Consider the following 18,250-nt stretch of genomic DNA (forward strand, 5'->3'; position numbering starts at 1 on the left):
TTTGTTTCTACTTGCGAGCACCGACTTGAGATATGAGCGCTGAATGCTGGCAGTGAACTCAATTCACATGACAACAAGCAGCAGTTTGGCAGCTACAATTATTGCGGGATTTTTGAAAAAAAGATATTTCAACCCGTTGACGCCCACTCCCAGTTTAAATGTGCAATCAAACTCAACAGAGCACACAGCAAAAGGCACGTTTTATATTTAAAACAACCGCATATTGTAGCTTTAGCCTTAGGGGAGTCTCTTTAGCTAAATGCTAACAAAGAAGGGGAAACACCACCGATGGGCTAACGAATCGCATGTGTGTGGCGGCGTTGTTCTCCTCCCGCATAAATAAAGATGACTTGACTTAAGCAAAAGATATTTGAACAAAAACGGTGAGCAACACACGCTGACAGACACCGAAGCAGGATTTCGAGTTGTATATTCATCATCGTCCGCAAAGAAGCGGCAACATTTAGTGTTCGGCACTGAGGAGCCGCGAGCGAGTCGTCGAGCCCGCCTCCATGAGCGAGTCGTGATGCGTCACGTTGACCCGTGGTCATGGCCGGCACGCCACACGGAGCGCCACACGGAGCGCCACACGCACCTTGTAAGGTCTGGTAGATGCCCCAGTAGATGCGCAGGCAGTTCTTCTCCTTCTTCATGCCTCTCTTGCAGCGGCAGTTGTAGAGCGGACTGCGCTTGAGCGCGTCCACGGCGCTGCGGCACTCGTCCTGAGCGTCGCGCCGCGCCACGCCGCTGAAGTTGCCCTCCTTGGCGCCGCACTGCCGCATGGTCCGGTACTTGCTGCTGCACGACGCCTCCTTCAGGCACTGCTCGCTGGCCCGCACGCAGTCCATGCGCGACGCCCGCCCGCCCTCCTCGGACCCGTGCAGTCCATCTGGAAAGAGCAAGGGCCACTTTATTAGGGACACCCCGAGGCTTCATGGTTGTGCTACGTACGTCACGATGCATATCGGTTAGCTCACTTAACTGCGAGAAATGTTCTCATTTTTGTTCTTACGAAAATCTGCAAGGAAATGACGTGAAAAGATTTGTAATTGCCTCTAGATTTCACAAGAGGGCGCCAAAGCACTTGTTTTCTATTAGCAATATATGACTTAATCAAGCTCCTCCCCTTATTGAACAAAATAAGTGTCTGGCACAAAAATACCATCAAATGGAGCAATTCAAGTTGTAACAATAATCGATTAATCAACAACTAACGATGAACCGATTATGAAAACAATTGATCGTCAAGAGACATTGTTGAACTTAAAATTGTCGGAATGTCAGCCTCTCAAAAGTAATTATTCTCCGATTTCCGTCGTCCTCCTTCAAAACTGACTGATTATGTTTTATGAAAAGAAGACATTTACAAACATCTGCTTTGGTAAACGATTAACAACATTTTCGTTGATTTTCTGATTTTTATTTTATTTTCCAAACCAGTCACTGAATCATAATGGATTTACGTTTTGAGTTTTTTCTGCACTGTCAATATGAAATAATGTCCTGTTTTTCAATAAAGGTATTTGATTAAAAAAAATGGAATTCTTCAATTAATTGAAAGAATAATCGGCATATTAATGAACTCACACGCTGCCAGCCCAGTAAAAATGGACGTCTATAGCCGTCAACGGCAGTGAATGTGTTCAAATAAAGGTTATTTGCAGACCTAGTGCAAATATTAAAGCACGTATCTTGTTTTGGACAAAATATTGATATTGTTATGTATTGCTGTCTATAATTATACTTTAAAACAAATGTTTCTGATATTCTGGTTACATTATTTCGCTAAATAAAATCCTCAAAATATTACAAATAAGTCTCAGTATCACCATTATTCACTTGTTTGTTTTTTAAATTGTACATTCAGAACAACATTTACTGTTGGATGTTTTGGTGAAAGGCAAGGCTTAAAAAACCTTTTTTCCCCCCATATTGTATTGTATTGCCATGTTATCAATATTGTCCGCATGCATCATTTACTGCAACGACACATTTTGTGTCAAGTCTTGTACGAGTGCTGATCTTTTTTTTTTTTTATCTCTCTGTGATCTTGTAAAGGTGAAAACATCAGAAACACTTCGCATCGGTATCGCAGCAAAAATGATGATGCGGCTTTTGGCAGAAATATGGAAGTTGCAGTCCTATGAAGTTCGAAAAGGGTGCAAGTTTTCCCGTCAAATATGACCCGACAATTTACAAGACCATGATCTGAGTATTCAAACTTCTCTGGAGAAAAGTTGATCATCCGCACGAGGCAAACAAGCTGTTGTCTGACTTTCTCTTTCTTTCTTTTCTTTTTTGGACTTTCTCTTTCTGACGTCGCACTTAATTGGACCTTGGAAGAACGAACCGAGCGAGCTGCTCCAGCCTGAAACAGGCTTCGCAGCCAAGACCAAAAAGCACAAATCAAGCCGGACAGAAAGAGGTGGCAGGTACCTAAAAGAGGCAGAAGAAGACAGAGTCCAGCGAGCATCATCCTCTCCTCGCGCGCGACAGCAAACAGCCTCGTTGGAAGGAAATGCGCAAAGTTGGCCTCACTTTAAATCCACGGGAAGGAATTCCATGGCCGCGCGTTCAAAACACAAAAGCAGAAAGAAAGGACAAAAACAACAAAACAAATCCCCTTCACGCGTGCACTTTTTGGAAGCGAGCCCCGCTGGAAAAAGCTTTGCGAGTCCTCGTGCTGGCCCGGCGGATGCTCGCGAACGTCTGAGCACGCAAAAGTGGCGCATCGAGCAGCAAGAGCGCGCCAGCTTCCCCCTCAAGTGCGCGACCACCAGTGCACGCGGCGCGCGCAACAGCAACAAGAAGCACGAGAAGAAGAAGAAGAAGAAGAAGAAGAAGAAGAAGAAGAAGAGCTGCCAGCCTGCCAGCCTGCACGCCTGCACGCCTGCACGACCGACGTGGCCGCGTTACGAGCACAAACACACATTTAGCCTTAATGAGCATCGCGTCCCAGCGCGCGCCTAATGCCGATGAATCTTTTCTTTCTCTCTTCCAAAGTATCATTTCTGCACTCTAAGGACTATTCGGAGCATTTATGAAGTGTTTCATTATGTTCCCTTTCGAGCGCCAACCTCATTTGCGCACCCAATAAAACAAAAATACACAGCAGAGTCGTATTTGTGACAAGTAGTTGAAGTTATTTGTGCTTGTAATTGGACATCTTTCAGCTGCATGATAATCATATTACAAACCACGAAGACACACACATGCCATATAGCTATCATATCGTTCACATGATATAGCATGCATAACGAGGTCAATATGGATATTTATAGACAATATAAGCAGTGCAAAATAAACGCGTCCAAAGCAGGTCTTAACCCAGTGGATACTGGCGCCATCTATCGATTCTTTTAGGTATAGCACCCTGACAAGAGCTCAAGGCGAGGTAACAAAGCATGAATCAATAAAAGCCTATTATTTCATTTGGAAAAACAAAATCTCTTGATTTTCGGAGTAAAATGTTCTTTTATACTGACTGGTTCATATAAGAGAATATAAATATATACATATTTGTTCTCTCAGTTTTTTAAATACCCCCATTCTATAGATTTTTTTTTAATGACAGAAAAAATATACTAGAGGAAATAAAACAGAAAACACATTCAAAAACACATAAAACAGAAATAAAAAACAATACTGGAAAATAATAAAAAAACAAAGCCCCTTAATAAACACCGTTAAATCAATGCAAATATTACTTGACTCTTCAACGTAACCCCGGATTTATAAGAACAAACTTTAATAAATATAGCTTTTAAAATGCGTAGCAGAGCAAAAGAAATGTCAGTAATTGAGCTGAGAAAGTCGTCAAACTATTAAATGCACCACTACATTAATAAACCCAATGAGAGAGAAAAATCCAAGCTGTGATGCATGACAAATCATATCAATAACAACAAGATACACAACCTTGTGACTAACTTACAAATAGCGACAAATGAATTATTTTCTCGTGTACTTCGAGCATACTGGTGTCCCTAATAAAACGTCCCGAGTCGACTGAAGGGAGGGGGCATTATTTGGCAGGAAGTTCCGGTGCCACAACGTGCAAACGAGCCATAATATGGCCACACCCACAAACAAGATACTCTGGGATTGTTCGCGGCAGCGGTGAGTTACATGTCACACAATAACAATAGTAACTGTGAAACATGGGGCATGAAAAACCCACATTCCTTGGAGTTGAACGACGTTTTAGCGATGACTGGGAGGGGTTAAAAGTTGAATGTGTTCGTGAGTCCTCAAAACGGAAGTTTGCCTGACAGGCGACCATTGCCGACCAATGGAGGAGCAACAAGCTGTTGTAACGTTGCTAAGGCGTTTAGCTTCTTAGCTTCTCACATTGGCCAATATTCACGTCAATCAAAAGTGGTACAAGCCCTGGCTGACTTACATTGGTTTAAAAAGAAAAACCTATTCTAATTGTGTCTAATGGGGTATTTGCCATGGAGGAGGCGGGACTTCAGACTTCCTGGTTTTCACATATCAGCTTTGTTTCCGCTTCCTGTTTGCGACGTGTGGGCCGTGTCCTAGTTCTATGTCCTAGGCTTCCGCCTTTGTGCCCCTCGTTTGTGCGTTCCCGCAGTGTTTCTCAGTTGTCCGAACCATCGGTGGGGGGGTTGTCACACAGTTGTTGAGCTGAACAATGAGGGATGGAGGATAACATTGGATCTTTTTGACAACTCCTGCTAGAAATACTGCGATTTGTTGAGCATGGACTTGGTCGATACAAAAATGTCAACATTTTGGTTTAAGTGTGTTCTTCTTTGTCATCATTAGTGGTCTGCGGTAAAACATGAACTACAGATCAACCGTTAGCTGCTAACGTTTATTGAAAGGGATTTTTTCTTCTCATGTCTTAAGACTTCCACACATTCACGATGAGTTTGGACAAACTCTTTCACCAAATCCTCCTGGCAGAACAACACTTGAGTGAGCAGACTCAAAAATTTAAAGAAGGTGAGTCTTGTACTTTCCTCATTCTGGATACATTATTTAAATGGACTCTGTCAGTTGCTAAATGCTAGCCTTGTTAGCATAGTGGGGTTACAGTCTGTTTGCAGTCAGTTTTTTTGTTTTTAGCAGTGGGTTAAAATCTCTGAAGACACACACATGTATTGTCTATCATATTATTATTTTTCAGTACAATGTCATATCGTATTGTTTCCATGTTTGTAACAGTGAAAGCAGCCGTCGTCGGGTGCAACTCCCATTTGAAAGCTGCCACAGAAAAATACCAGAAGACCACCGAAGAACTCGACGTGAAGGTGAGCAACACTTCGGAAAAAACATTGATCAAATTAGCGTTCAATATGAGTGACTCGAACACTGAACGGCATTTACTGTTTCATAAGAAAGTAGGAATATAGTGGCTTTTAATCGGCAAACATTAAGGGATTCTTTTGGAAAAGGTTAATATGGTTGCAATTCATTTGAGGAAAAGTGATGAGGAACAGAATATAAAACCGAAATATGCGTTTCTGTCAAGTGACGCGTCAGCACAAGTCAGGCAAATTGGCATATTGATGATCTGATCCACTTTATGATTTCAAACACTTAATCCCTGCCGTTTGTTAGATGAGCGCGGCAGTGGATCAATGGCGAGCGCCGACGTCAGGTCGATGCCTAATTTCCAGCGGATAACATTAGCCGGCGCCGGTAGCGCACGCACGAGATGCCATCATGCCACGTTGCACGCCAGCTCGCTTGAGCGACTCCTTCCTGGGTGGGCGCGGAAAATCTGCGCATTCTCCAGTGCCAAGTGCGTCGGGAAAAACATCTGGAAAAACATCTGGAAAATGTGTCATATTGTTAGTTTTAACTGGAAAAGATACCATTTGTTATGGAAAAAATAGAACTATATTCTTGAAAAAGAAATGTGCCCTTTGTAAAAAAAAAAAAAAACTAGAGCTGTCAAATGATAACATTTCAGATTCATTACATCTTAGAATTTTGATTCATCACAATCAATGCGATCATTTTTTGTGATTAATTAATTACTTAACGCTTTCACTTTGACAGTACTAAAAAAAAAAAAACAGCAAAAATAGTCTAAAGGAAAAAATAGTATTTGTGACGATGTCACAATCATATCACACTTTTTAACTGGCTCATTAATCTGATAATTGATTAGTGGCCGATTAATGGATGAATTGTTGCACCTGTAGTTCCTACTGTTTATTTTATTGGCATGCCCGTTCCTATATATCGGTATGATTGTTTTTTTTCCTCCCAATGATACCAATTTGTTGCAAAAGATTTTGTGGACCTCTGCAACGGCAAGTTTGAGAAGCGCTGCCTTTTAGATGATGCGATGCCGTCTTGTGTGATCGCACAAGCAGCGATTCAACGCTCGGCTTTTTGTGACGAGTGAGTAAAGTTGACCCGGGGAAACTTTTTCAAGAGCCTCTTCCAGGAACAACACTTGTTGGATCCTGCTGGTGGACGGCAGCGCTATCACTCACGCATGAGTGAGCACAACAATTCAAAAGTTCAGAGGTCAAATAAAGTTCACTTGTAATTTGGTAATTTGGCGATTTCGGTCCATCCAGAAATCTGCCGTGAAAGCGCAATATGGCCACTTTTTGCTCTCTTTCTGGACCGCTTTATGCTGCAGGGCCAGCAGTTGTCTGCGATGAGGCTGCGGTGGGACTTGATGACGAAATGCGACGAGCAGATCGCCAAGCAAGTCGAGGATCTTCTCAGCGAGAAGGCTCGCCTCCGAGAACGTCTGGTGGGTCCGTGTCATGTCATGTGACCGAGTGGCAGTCGAAACTGCTGGTGCGAATGCCCGTGTTGTGCTCTTCTGACCCGACAAGCAGGCAAGGATGAAGGCGGAGTTTCAAGACGAGGAGCAAAAGTTCCTGCAGGAGATTTGGAGCTTCAACGGCGAATTTAGTCTGTGCGCCGGCACAGAGGCGAGCGCTCGAACCCACATGGAGGCCCTCAACCTGGACATGGAGGTCCACGCCTTGTACAAAGGTCATTCGTTAGCTACTCCACGTTATCAATTCATTTGACTTGATTGCTCAGGTCAGAAAGACGTACCTTGACTTACAAGTGGCACTTATTCTTTCGCCAAGCTTGCAACTCAATTTACTGTAGTTGTCTAGCAAATCAACTTGAAATGTATTGAAATGCCATTCATGTATTCCAGGATCCTCCAAACGCCAGCATTTTTTTTAGTTACATGTTTTTAATCAAGACAAATGACACAAAATATGCAATGTCAACTTGTACAGCAAAAAATGGGACCAAACGGAATCTGACATTTGACTTGAACGTGAGCAGGTTCCACTGGGCTGCATTTGATCTGCGAATGAATGAATGAATTAGCTGAACCAAAAGCAATTTCAAAGCTTGTTTGTTATCAGGCCAGAAAAGGGAAAGAAAAGAATAATGACGTTGTTGTACTTTTTGCGGTATGTGAAGGGAAATAAAATGACTGAAATCCGAGATTGGGTTTTTGTGAAAATAATTTGACATTTGACTTGAATGCCCGTTTATTCCCCAGCCCTATTAGGCCGTATTTGATGTGTGAATGAATGAGATTTTTGTTTCTGAATCGTCAATGGAGTGCCGCTAAAGAAATGTACAACTGTCATCATGTTGTCGCTCCCGTTCATGTGCACGCTTTTTTCACAATGTTTCCTTTCAACGCAAAAATGTCCGAGATGTTCCCAACCCACATCGCACCGTGTTCTTTTGTTTTTTTTTCAGAAATGGAGGAGATGATGCAGAAGAACGGTCACATGAGCAACTTGCTGACGCAGAAGAGGAATCTCCATCTTGAACTGCAGGCCCTCAAAAGCGTACGTGCAGGTCAGCTACCTCCGCCTCGGACGTCCCATTCAAAAGGAGTCCGATGTGTAATCTCAAATCTGCCTTCAGACTTGGAGCGGCAGCTGAGCCGGGCCGAAAAGAGGACCGCGACGATGCGGGCCCAGGCCGCCGGTCACAGAACGTCCGACGACGGCGCCGTAGTCATGTGAGTGTTCAAAAAGAAAAATTGCTACTTTTGATCTCTCCGAGCACCACCAGAACGATCAACATTATATCAGAGAAGCGTCGCAGGCCACGTTCATCAAAACAAACAAACAAGAATCACAAATGCAGAACCTAAAATAAGAGTGACAAATACAGGGACATAGTAACTGCATAGCAACAGACAACGTCATCACAAAAACATAGCAACTGATGGCATTATTGTAAGGAATATAGTAACAACATAAAACTTGGCAAATTAAGAGTGGCTAATATAGCTAAAACATTGCCGTTATCATTCTCATCGTAAGGGACATAGTAACTGCTATATATGAAAATAAATCTGCACTTGAATAATGCTTCAGTTGAAATGAATTGCACCAAAATCAATGTTTGAAACAAACAACCCAACAATTCTAAATGATTAAATGTACCGAGTTGAATACAACTAAACTGCACTTAGCAAACTACGACTACTACTTAACCAGTTTCAACAGTTGTGTGACAGCTTAGCGTTGCGCAAAGCTAGCAATTGGCATAGAAACCCAATCAGGCCAAGCAAGAGCTTCTTGCCAACCATAAGTCAAAGGAATGGAGCGCAGTGGTGCGTCAGAGGACGTCGTTCGTGTTGGGAGGACGTCGTGTTGGGCCGAGTGTGCTGCCATGTGGAATTGCGCGTCCTCGCTTCCTTCTCGCGACGTTTGCTTCCTGAGAAACGCCGGACATCTCGCCAGCAGCCTCCATCGCTCGTCTCACCTTAAATTCGCTTAACAGCCGCAGCTGCAAATCCGTCTTTTTAAAGACAAGTGCAATTAGGCTTTGCTGCTGCTGCCGGCGTCCCGCTGGCCCCGCTCCTTTGCCGGCAATGTTAAAAAGCCCATTTAGCCATAATTAACTTGTCGTTCATGCGGACGGGGCGCTGAGGCCGCGCCGTCGAGGCTGTCAAGCTTTTTCAGGAGGAGGCGTGCAGGTTGGAGCTTTTAAGCGGGGACGCGTCGCAGAAGGCCACGCGAGAGGAATTCAAATAAGAATAGACTTTGAATAAAATCCGTTTTTTTAAAAAAATGTACAAATCAATTAAAAACAGAACACCTTGAATTGTACACTGAAACAGATCGTCTTTTGTAAGAGTACAATAAACGTGTGTGGAAGGAGGTTTAGCCTTCAATAAGAGTCGGAGCCGGCCGGGCAATGTTTCTTTTGTCCGAAATGGACAACAACTTTGGCGACGTGACGTGACTTGTCATGCGGACTTGCTGAACGAATGCGACTGCTGTTGCCTCTCGGTGCTCTACCAGGTTACGGTTCCTTTTATTTCATTAAGGACAGAAAATCAATGGACTTCCAGGAAGGAAAAAAAACAAAAATGGAATTCTTCATTTTTGCTGCCCATATAAGTACTTTACACATTGCACTAATTGTAAAAATATAATGTTTTATGATTATTTTTATGTTTATTATTTACAATATACCAACATGCAACATCTTAATCGGCTGTTTTTTTTAAATTCAACAAATTTAAGAGCTGGAGGTTTTTTTTTTCAAAATTTGATGCCATTTATTTCCCTTTTAGAGAAAATGAATATCGACTCCAAATATCGGTTATCGGCGTCCTTGACTACTACTAATCGGTATCGGTATTGGCCCTGAAAAAAGCATATCGCTGTATCTCTAATATCGAAACTGCCAAATCTGTCATATCTCATGTATATCATCTGTCTTTGCGATATGCTATCATTTATGTGCAGCCGTGTTTTTGTCAAAGCTTGATTGGGAGTGACGTGGGTGCCCCGGCGAGGAACAAAACTAGGCTGTTTTCTATTGTGTCTTCATCACGCTATGAGCTTTGGCCATCCCTGAACTGACCCTAAATCACGCATGTGCTTAGCGTGTCCTGTTCATCCATCAGCCTCATTAAAAGCGGGCCCTTCATTACCCCTCCCTGGCCTTATTGGCCCCCCAGGAAGTGCTGAGGATGCGCCTGGGCTCATTCGTATGATCACGAGCCATCAATCCCGCCCCAGGCCCGGCCGGCCGCGCTGTCTCTTTAAGAGGCATATTTAACCCCCCGCGTATCGACTGGTGGAAATTGAATGCGTGTCAATTTGAATGAGTGCTGGAGTGCTTCAGAAAGTGTTCAGTGTGCACATTGTTTCCCCCCTCATAAGGAACAGGACGGAGGATTTGGAGCGTGCGTGCGTGTATGGAATCCCCCCCCCCCGCCCCGCTTACACAAGACACCGCCGCTCGCTGTACAGAAATGTTACATGAACGATGGAAAATGGCAATCTTAAGCGTTAGGGTGTAATTCCGCACATGAGAACGGTGCCCCGGCAAAAATGTCATTTTATGGCCCATGAAAGTAAACAAAGGCGGCGCGCTGCCCTTTGCTAAAAAGTGTTTCATTACATTCCAATTGAAAAGATGGCGGTGCGTAATGTGCTATTGAACCTCCAAACATCTGCTGCTGTGGAGTGAAATGAAATCACACTTTTTTTGTTGCCGTTACGAAGAGGCCGCTTTGCTTCTCATTTCCACGATTCCATTAGCCACGTAACGAGCTTCATTACAACCACCGGCTGTTTTACAAGATTCTAATGCTCAATTTTCATTGGCACTCCAACACAGGTCATTTCAACGGGAATCTTTATTCTTATGTCAACAAAAAGACCCTGTCAAGTAAATTTGGAGATATCCAAATACGGATATGCAATATAATATATACAAGATGAAGATAATTGCTGACATGTGCACCATTTCAGTTTTTACCGCTTTTTTTTTTTTTTTAGGGGGAGGGGGGGGCGGGACACACTTGCCCCTCCCCCCACCACATAAGAACTTGAGGGCCTTTGTTTCGCATTAGCAGTCATTCTGTGCAGTTTGCTAGCTAGCTTAATGTCCTGAATGCGTTTTCTCTTTGGAGCGTCTGCATATTTACCAACACTAGCCATAGCCAGTAAAAAAAAAAAAACGTGTTAGTCAACGGATCAGGCACATTCATTGAAAACATTTACAATAGTGTGCATGGTAACCCCAAGTGGACATAAAAAAAGGGGGGGGGAGTAGCAGGGATGCAAAACTACGAGTAGACGGTTCATTAGTGTACGTGTTATTTGTTGCTAACACAATCTCTTGATGATGCCTTTGTTGTTCTGGGTGGTTTTCTTTCTCCGTATTTTTTTTTAAAATTTGGCATCAAACTCTCCTTTTTGCTCGGCCAGGATGAGGAATGAGCTGGAGATGCACCAAGAAGGAGATCTGGAGCTCCTCCTGGAGACCCTCAAGATGGAAGTGCGACACCTGCAGAGCGTACGTACTCATTTCTTGCCGTCGACGCGGTGCTAGCGTAAAGAGGCCGCGTTCGGACCCGCCACGCGGTTTGCTACGTGGCGTTGCACCACACCGGGGTTGCCTTTGAGTCATGGCGTCCTCTGAATGTGTTTCTCGTAGAAGTTGGACAGCAGGAAGGGTGGAGAGCAGCCTTAAAAGCGCCTCATTGTTGTTCTTGTTTGCGAAAGGAAGAAAATGGAAGAAAGCGGGCCGACATGTTCAGGCAGAGCAAATCAATTGCAAACTCAACCCCAAATGTTTGCGAACGTTTCGACCTTTGTTAGATGAGATGGAAAAGATGCCATTCTTTGTGTTCTATACATAAAAAATGTTCAGATTCCTTTTTGAAACGGATTTATTGGCAACTTTGGTGCAGGCATCGCAATCATCACGTTGAATTTGAGCCATCTGAGTAACGTCCACAACAGCACAATTATCAGATGATCCTCAGAGATTGATTGGCGTGCTCAGCATTTTTTTGGTGTGTCTTTGCCAAAGTGTGCAATACAATAACATGCTGTTTTTTGGGGAGTGTATGTTAAAAATTGGTATTTGTGGACCTCGCCAACCACACAGACAGTTAAACAATGAAAATTCTCCATTGCTCTCTCACCTTTAGTGCAGTCAAGGATTTCAGTTTGATTCAAGTGGCCTGACAAATGACTTCAAGCCTGCACAAAGCCAAGAGAAATGCAAAGAAGGATTTCTAGTCGCAGCTTTTGTAGTCTGGAGACGGTCAGCGTTGTAAGCGGTGCCGTGCTGCCCTCTAGTGTGCAATGTGGGCACTGGCTTGGACTTGTCACTGTAGCAGGCACGCACGCACGCACATTCCCCTACAGTGAAATTGAGGCGATCACTAAAGGAATCTATGAACATGTAACTCGTTATAACGCGTGCAGCACGAATGGTACGACGACAGGAAACATGTTATTTGCTGTCAGTAACAAGTGCAGTACAGGAATGTTAGTCGAACGGCCACAGTTGCCGAACAAAGCACATTTTCACCGTTTAAGTTGTAAATAAGTTGCTCGCGCCAGCACGGTCGGCAGGAGGATTTGGATGAGCACTGCTCGAACCCGCACTGGCCCCATAGATTCAACTTTCAATGACTTCATATTTTGCGTCTACTCTATACATGACCTTTGTTACTTCGGTGTCATTTTTTCATTAGGTTTTTATTTTGAGTATGACATTTGATTATCATTGACTATCATTTGCTGTGGGATCGAATCTTTGTGTGTGTGGTGCACTTTGTTGACATCAGTTCATGTAAACGCCATATTTTATGTCAGTGTTTGACCTGTGCCAGATTATTTAGCTTTTAAGATTTCAAATGTGTGCGTCAGGTCTGAGCTGCCAAAGTATTGGGGGGCGCGGGGGGGATATAGGGTTGCTTATCCAAACCAAATAAGACAAAATGTGACATCACACTTGGTCAAATTTGAGCGTCTCACTCAGACAATTGCAGAAAGAAGATTCGGTTTGAGATCATTTGAAGTTAGTTCCATCTAGAGGCCAAATCCCCCAAAGTGTAAAAGTGAGACTTTAATTTAAACAACGTGCATCTGGAAAATAGTCACACACAAAAAAGAAAAAAAAAAAAAAGGAAGCACCGTATGCTTTGGGAAGGTTTTATTGCTCATCCGCACAGCAGGCAAAGCGAGTGTACGTCGACGTTTCCCTCGCGATTGTTGAGCTCTTCCGTAAAGTCCAGGAGGACGGCGCTCGTCTGTTGGCTCCCTTTGGTGGTCAGGCAGTCCTCGTCTTTGGCAAAGTAGGCCGTCTTGACCCCGCCCACTTGAGTCCCTTCTAGAGGCAGCAGAGGAATAGTGACACAACGACATCCGATGCAAACGGTGACGGCGATCCGTTCTCGCGCCCACCTCGGCAAACCGCCAGCTTGTTTCCGCCAACGTATTGCGTGCTCCACTCGTAACCCGTCGCCGCGCTGCACTCTTCAATCACTCGACTTTTCCTCAGGAACTGAAAGTCGTAACCCTGAGCAAAGCGACAGGAAGGACGTTTGTCGTTTTGCAGCCGGTCGTGGCGTTCTTTCTGCCCGATGCTTACATGGTTGCACAAGGGCTTGCAGAAGCGTCTGTCGGCCACCGTGGCGCACACCAAGCCTCCATTTTCCGGAACCTCGGGCTGCGGGCATTTCGCCGGCTCGGCTCCTTGGCATTCTGAACATAATAAGCGGTACTTTTCGCAAGTCTGCCACGTCCAACAAATGAGGTTTATACAGTAGAGCACGCGTGTATTTTCTACAGCACTAAAACAAGCAAAAATAAATACTCACATCTACGGACAAGTTAGAGTTTGAAGTGAAGTCAATGCTTTTGAACGTGGGCGGAAAACAAACTGACTTTCAAATTCCAAACCTCAGAACTGTCAAGCAGACGGCGTGTATTCATGCAAACAATAGCTTGTGGAAAAAAATGGAGTGAATATTTGATGAGGTTTTTTTTTTCCTCTCAGTATTGTTACCGATTTGATGAGTTCTATTGCTCTTAAGGAGTAATCAGACCGATTTCCTCTTGTTCTATTTGCAGAAAATGCTTACTAAAAGCAATCAAAAAAACGCTTGAAGACTTCTACTTTAGTATGCTGAAGACTCACGTGACATTTACATGTAATTCATTATTGTAGATCAAAACGGTTGCCTTTTATACAGAAGTGCATGAACAAATACCACATCATTTGTGTCATTGTGTTGACTAAGCAAATGGAAACATTCGGACTGTGTGAGAAATCATCACAAGTCATTTGTTGTTGTTACCGCTCAGCTGTTGAGTGTGCAGAATCTCAGTCGCATTCCTCATGTGGACAAGCAAGGACGCCCTCTGCTGGGGGGTCCACTTGGGCTTCAGGCTGCACTCTACCGCCACCTGGTGTAGAACATTCAGAGATACATTTTGACAAGTTCAGACATTGATAATGTCTCATTTCCTTACTATAATGAAGACACGCTAGTATTGTCCAAAAGAGTAATTTTCTGCCAATAAGGGCGGCCTACCACCTTTAATAATAATAATAATAATAATAATAATAAGTCTTCCTCTTATTGCATTTGATCTCTTTCTATTCTGTTGTTTTCTCTTTACTGTAAATTGCAGCTGGACAGAGTCCAGGAAAAAGTTCCCCACGGGGAAAATAAAAGTATATCGTATCGTAAAGTTGTGCACCACTTTGAAGTCACGTCGTTATCTGCTTGCTTTGTACTCTTAATATCTGCAAGTTGTGCAAAAAAAAAACCCAACAATGATTCCTAGAAGAGGACATGTTAGAAGTACCTGGAGATCAGCTGTTAAGTCCTCCAGAAATTGAGAGCTGCAATTCTTTGTTTGCATTTCATCTTGATGCGAGAAGGGAAACACTGGCAGAGAAACAAAAACGGCTTCAACATTTTCAAACAAACAAACATAGATCCTCTCCTTGTGGCAACGTTACCTGCGAGCAAGCAGAGACGAGCTAGTAGTCCGTTGAGGGCCATCTTTGTATGCTGTCCAGCGCAAGTGAAAACACATCAAACCGTGGCTGGGAATTTATTGGACTCGGCCTTTGGGAGCAAAGTTTACAAGATTGGCCAATAGTCGCTTTCAAAATATCGACTTCATGACTTTTGAAAAGCAGGTTCAAATCACAAAGGCTCCTTTTTTAAAGGGGAACTTTTAGTTGCCTGGTACATTTTGCTGTGCTGCATTTGAACTGCATTCCAATCGCGCCGCAATATTCAGTCAGGCAGCACAAGTAGCTGCACGACACTTGCAAAGTAGTCAATTGTAGAGATTTGAGAATTGCATTTTGTCATCTACCAAATGTTGTGTTGCCAACTGAAAGTGAGCAGTCCGATTTGCAACCACCTTGCATCACGCATCTGTAAAGTACATGGATGAAATTCAAAAGTCAGCAGACTAAAGCTGTTTGTATTTGAAGGACCCTTGAAAATAAGACTAAATTGAGCACTTCAAACCAAACTACAACTGCTCGTTTTGCGGACGTGTGAGGAGTTCGATTCATCCGTCATGTTTGCGTACGTTATGCAAATTCAGCCGCGCAAATTCAGTTTTCACGCTCGTTCCTGGTTGGCGGCCATCTTCGGCTTCCTCGTGCGTTTTGAATGCGTTACAAACAGCAACAGAAATCCGTCGCCAGAGTAGCGAGGTAGGAAGAAGTAACAGAAATATTTGGGGGGGGGAATGAGGGGACGCCCCTCGACAAGTCCAGCGAAGATGACGTTGCATCATCGCCGCTCGCGATGAAGCGTCTGCAGGGCTTTCTACGATCGCCTCACAAGTTTATGCTTCAAGTGGGATTAAATTCAAGACAAATAAACATTTAACACTGTTACTCAAATCAGCTTTGCGTATATTCAGACGTGTCGGTCGTCTCCCTTCCAAGGACTTTCTCCCGCCCGCGCTGAGCACATGATCAGGCGTTTGATGACGTTTGAATCGGACGCGTGCGGACGAGCGTTCACGGTGCAGACGCGTCGCGTACATATCCGGTTTATATCGACATGCGAAAGAGGCCCGGGTCGGGTGTGAAAAAAAATGTGAATTGTAGCGTTCACGCTGCAGGAACAAAATCTGAATGGAGCTGCAGTGTGAACGCAGCCTTACTTACCTTCGAGAAGACGTTCAGACTAGCAGCGAACAAACGGGAAAAGGCATCTGAGCAAAGAGTAACGAGGCCTGCGACTTTGGCTGAGCCTAAATACTCAGTTGATGACAATAGGAAGCAGGTGCGGCGCGCGAGACTCCGCCCACCAACACTCACCTTGAGGATTGGAATCATACGAACACAAATTGCAAATTGATTTCATGATGGCTGAAAAGTGAAAATTCACGCCTTGTAAATTTGGCAAACAACTCAAAAGAGCTGAAAAAAAAAATCACCAAATGGATCATGAGTCATAAATAATCAATCAAGCCATTCTCTCAGTTCTCTGATGATGTGGGCGTGTTCTGCTGAAACCACGCCCACATCAACCGTCCTGGAAAAAAAGGGCGTTATTTTGCCTACAGTATCTACAGTATAAAAGCCTGCAGTGGCTGGAATCGTACTCACCGGCTCGTCGCAGGGCTTTTCCACGCCACAACAACAAGGCGCTCTAAAGTGGTCAAGCCACGTCAAACTTAAAGAAGCCCGTGAAGTCATTTTAATGAGATAAATGATGAAAACGTACGAAGATTGAAAACAATTCAGTACTGAATTGTTCACATCATGTAGCAATGAATTTAACAATGAAACACTTTTTTTTGGGGCTCAAACAAAGTCCAAGAACACACTTGACTTTGACCCGACTTGACTTCTTTCAGCCTTCAAAAGGCTTCATTCATTTCAACGATGTCGGTCCTACTTGGGCTGGTGCTGCTCGCTGCCATTTTTAGCACCCGCATGCTAACGCCGCTGAGCGAACCCGCTTTCAAGCCGTATGTCAACTTGAAAGCCAACATGTCTGCAACGGCGCAACGGCGGTCTCAGCGCGGCGCCGGCAAGCGCGTGAATAATAGAAGGTGATGTGATCCATTATGGATGCGTGACAATCAGCAGCCGCATGAATAATTGAGGCTTGCAGCAGAAATGATTGAGCTCGTTAACGCGCACAATTGTCTCTTTGCGTTTGATTCCAGCTGCCCCCGAGACTTGTCATCGTTTTCTCTGCGCCGCCATTGAACTCTTTGCCTTTGCTTTCCGTCTCTCCCGCTTTGTGCTGGCTTGTGTGTTTTTCCCGCAACTTTTATCCCGTCAAATCAGAGTGAAGTCCCGCGTGCTGTGATTTGGCACTTACAGCGACGCCGTGAGTTTAGCAGCCATTCATGATGACGCGAGACGTTGTCCTCCATCACTGGCATATATAGAGATCGATAGATTGTTTGTAGAAAACCATATTGGTGCTTTATCCCTACTTAATCCAAAATCTTTTGGGCTTAAAAAAAATCTTTGCAAATAAAATATGCCATCAATTATTTGTATATTTTTTGCTGGTGAATGGGGGGGGGGGGGGCAGGACAAGCTTGGTCATGGAACAAACTAAGCTTTGAAGATGTCCATTCCAATCATTTATGAGCGAGATCGGCCGATAGCAATCACATAGATTAGCTGCACATTTTTCAATTAACGATCATTTTAATAATTGATTAAAGAGGAACCCAAGTCCAAAAATTCCTTGACCACACAGTAATGTGTCGTATGCACCCCCCCCCCCCCCACTCGTCCAAACACGGCATTCATCACAGTGACGACACGACGGGCTCACGTAATGGCTGACGGTCAAGGCTCACCTCTTTTTTGGGTTTGGTCATGTGACGGTCGCAAGCTAAGCTCTTCGGCACTGTGATGTCATATTCAGTAAAATGGCCGCCCCGTGAGTTGGACAAAAATGGCCTGATCAATCCGAATATGCTAGTGAGGCAGCATCTAAAAAATTTGACTTGACTGCTCCTTTAATCTAAAAACAGATAAATACGTTCTATTTGAAATGTTTTAAGTGTCCCAAAGATGTATTTATTCGTTTTTAATGTTTTTTTTTTTTTTTATGCTAAAGCTTACAGAAGGCTTTGATGCAGCCTCTGAACTGCAGAGATCGGGTGCAGCAATGGTAGTAATTATAAAAACGGCCAGCAGGTGGCAGCAGAGTATAAGAGTTCAACCAAGGCCATGTTGCAAACTAGCTCATTTACCCACAGTTTGAAACAGGTTTGTGAATAATGATGAAGCTTAGCTATATTCTAATGCTAATTGCTGCAAAACGGAAACAGTTAGAAATATACTTCCAGACTCTAATCTTTCTTGTGGTAGCTTCCATGTTTTTATGGCAATCGAAGACAATATTTTGTTGGCCTTGCAAAATCAGTCCAAATCCAGTAAAACAGCCGGGAGCGAAGGGGGTTGCTTCAGGGAAAATGGCTGCAAGTGAATGAGT

The 18,250-nt window shown here is 43.8% G+C and overlaps 3 protein-coding genes across 7 annotated transcripts in view; 1 reads left to right on the plus strand and 2 right to left on the minus strand.

Annotated features, from left to right (window-relative positions):
- gfra1a (gdnf family receptor alpha 1a) overlaps positions 1 to 2,916 on the minus strand; it is a 48,443-nt gene extending 45,527 nt beyond the window's left edge. Inside the window, exons 1-2 of one of the 2 annotated variants that reach the window (XM_077581259.1) lie at positions 2,437 to 2,916; positions 596 to 889 (exon numbers count right to left, since the gene is read on the minus strand). In XM_077581259.1, coding sequence (XP_077437385.1) covers positions 596 to 889; positions 2,437 to 2,476 — 334 coding nt within the window. In that variant the 5' untranslated portion in view covers positions 2,477 to 2,916. The remainder of the gene's footprint in view (positions 1 to 595; positions 890 to 2,436) is intronic. The other variant, XM_077581260.1, reaches the window with a different exon arrangement.
- LOC144061127 (coiled-coil domain-containing protein 172-like) overlaps positions 1 to 18,250 on the plus strand; it is a 115,830-nt gene that overhangs the window by 34,964 nt on the left and 62,616 nt on the right. The window contains exons 3-10 of one of the 3 annotated variants that reach the window (XM_077581264.1): positions 4,873 to 4,968; positions 5,191 to 5,276; positions 6,626 to 6,742; positions 6,831 to 6,990; positions 7,729 to 7,830; positions 7,900 to 7,996; positions 11,214 to 11,301; positions 11,443 to 11,663. In XM_077581264.1, the coding sequence (XP_077437390.1) occupies positions 4,873 to 4,968; positions 5,191 to 5,276; positions 6,626 to 6,742; positions 6,831 to 6,990; positions 7,729 to 7,830; positions 7,900 to 7,996; positions 11,214 to 11,301; positions 11,443 to 11,478 (782 nt within the window). In that variant the 3' untranslated portion in view covers positions 11,479 to 11,663. Of the gene's footprint in view, positions 1 to 4,051; positions 4,120 to 4,503; positions 4,969 to 5,190; positions 5,277 to 6,625; positions 6,743 to 6,830; positions 6,991 to 7,728; positions 7,831 to 7,899; positions 7,997 to 11,213; positions 11,302 to 11,442; positions 11,664 to 18,250 lie in introns of those variants that run through there. The other 2 variants (XM_077581261.1, XM_077581262.1) reach the window with 2 other exon arrangements.
- On the minus strand, positions 12,940 to 16,105 carry LOC144061523 (uncharacterized). 2 transcript variants are annotated; one of them, XM_077582068.1, is made up of 7 exons: positions 15,949 to 16,105; positions 14,773 to 14,881; positions 14,616 to 14,698; positions 14,102 to 14,210; positions 13,393 to 13,505; positions 13,206 to 13,320; positions 12,940 to 13,128 (listed from the first exon to the last, which is right to left on the minus strand). In XM_077582068.1, the coding sequence occupies exons 2-7, from the start codon at positions 14,813 to 14,815 to the stop codon at positions 12,962 to 12,964; spliced, it is 630 nt and encodes a 209-aa protein (XP_077438194.1). In that variant the 5' UTR covers positions 14,816 to 14,881; positions 15,949 to 16,105; the 3' UTR covers positions 12,940 to 12,961. The 2 variants fall into 2 exon arrangements, with proteins under 2 accessions (XP_077438194.1, XP_077438193.1); XM_077582067.1 differs by having other exon boundaries at positions 12,940 to 13,131.

Source organism: Vanacampus margaritifer, chromosome 12, assembly GCF_051991255.1.
Source record: "Vanacampus margaritifer isolate UIUO_Vmar chromosome 12, RoL_Vmar_1.0, whole genome shotgun sequence".
Taxonomy (NCBI): domain Eukaryota; kingdom Metazoa; phylum Chordata; class Actinopteri; order Syngnathiformes; family Syngnathidae; genus Vanacampus; species Vanacampus margaritifer.

Excerpts from the sequence above, each read along its gene's own strand:
- LOC144061523 (XM_077582067.1), bottom strand. The coding sequence starts at position 14,815 with ATGGCCCTCAACGGACTACTAGCTCGTCTCTGCTTGCTCGCAG. Across the intron at positions 14,699-14,772 it reads TCGTCTCTGCTTGCTCGCAG|TGTTTCCCTTCTCGCATCAA; the intron begins GTAACGTTGCCA and ends TTTCTCTGCCAG. Across the intron at positions 13,321-13,392 it reads GCAAGCCCTTGTGCAACCAT|GGTTACGACTTTCAGTTCCT; the intron begins GTAAGCATCGGG and ends CGCTTTGCTCAG.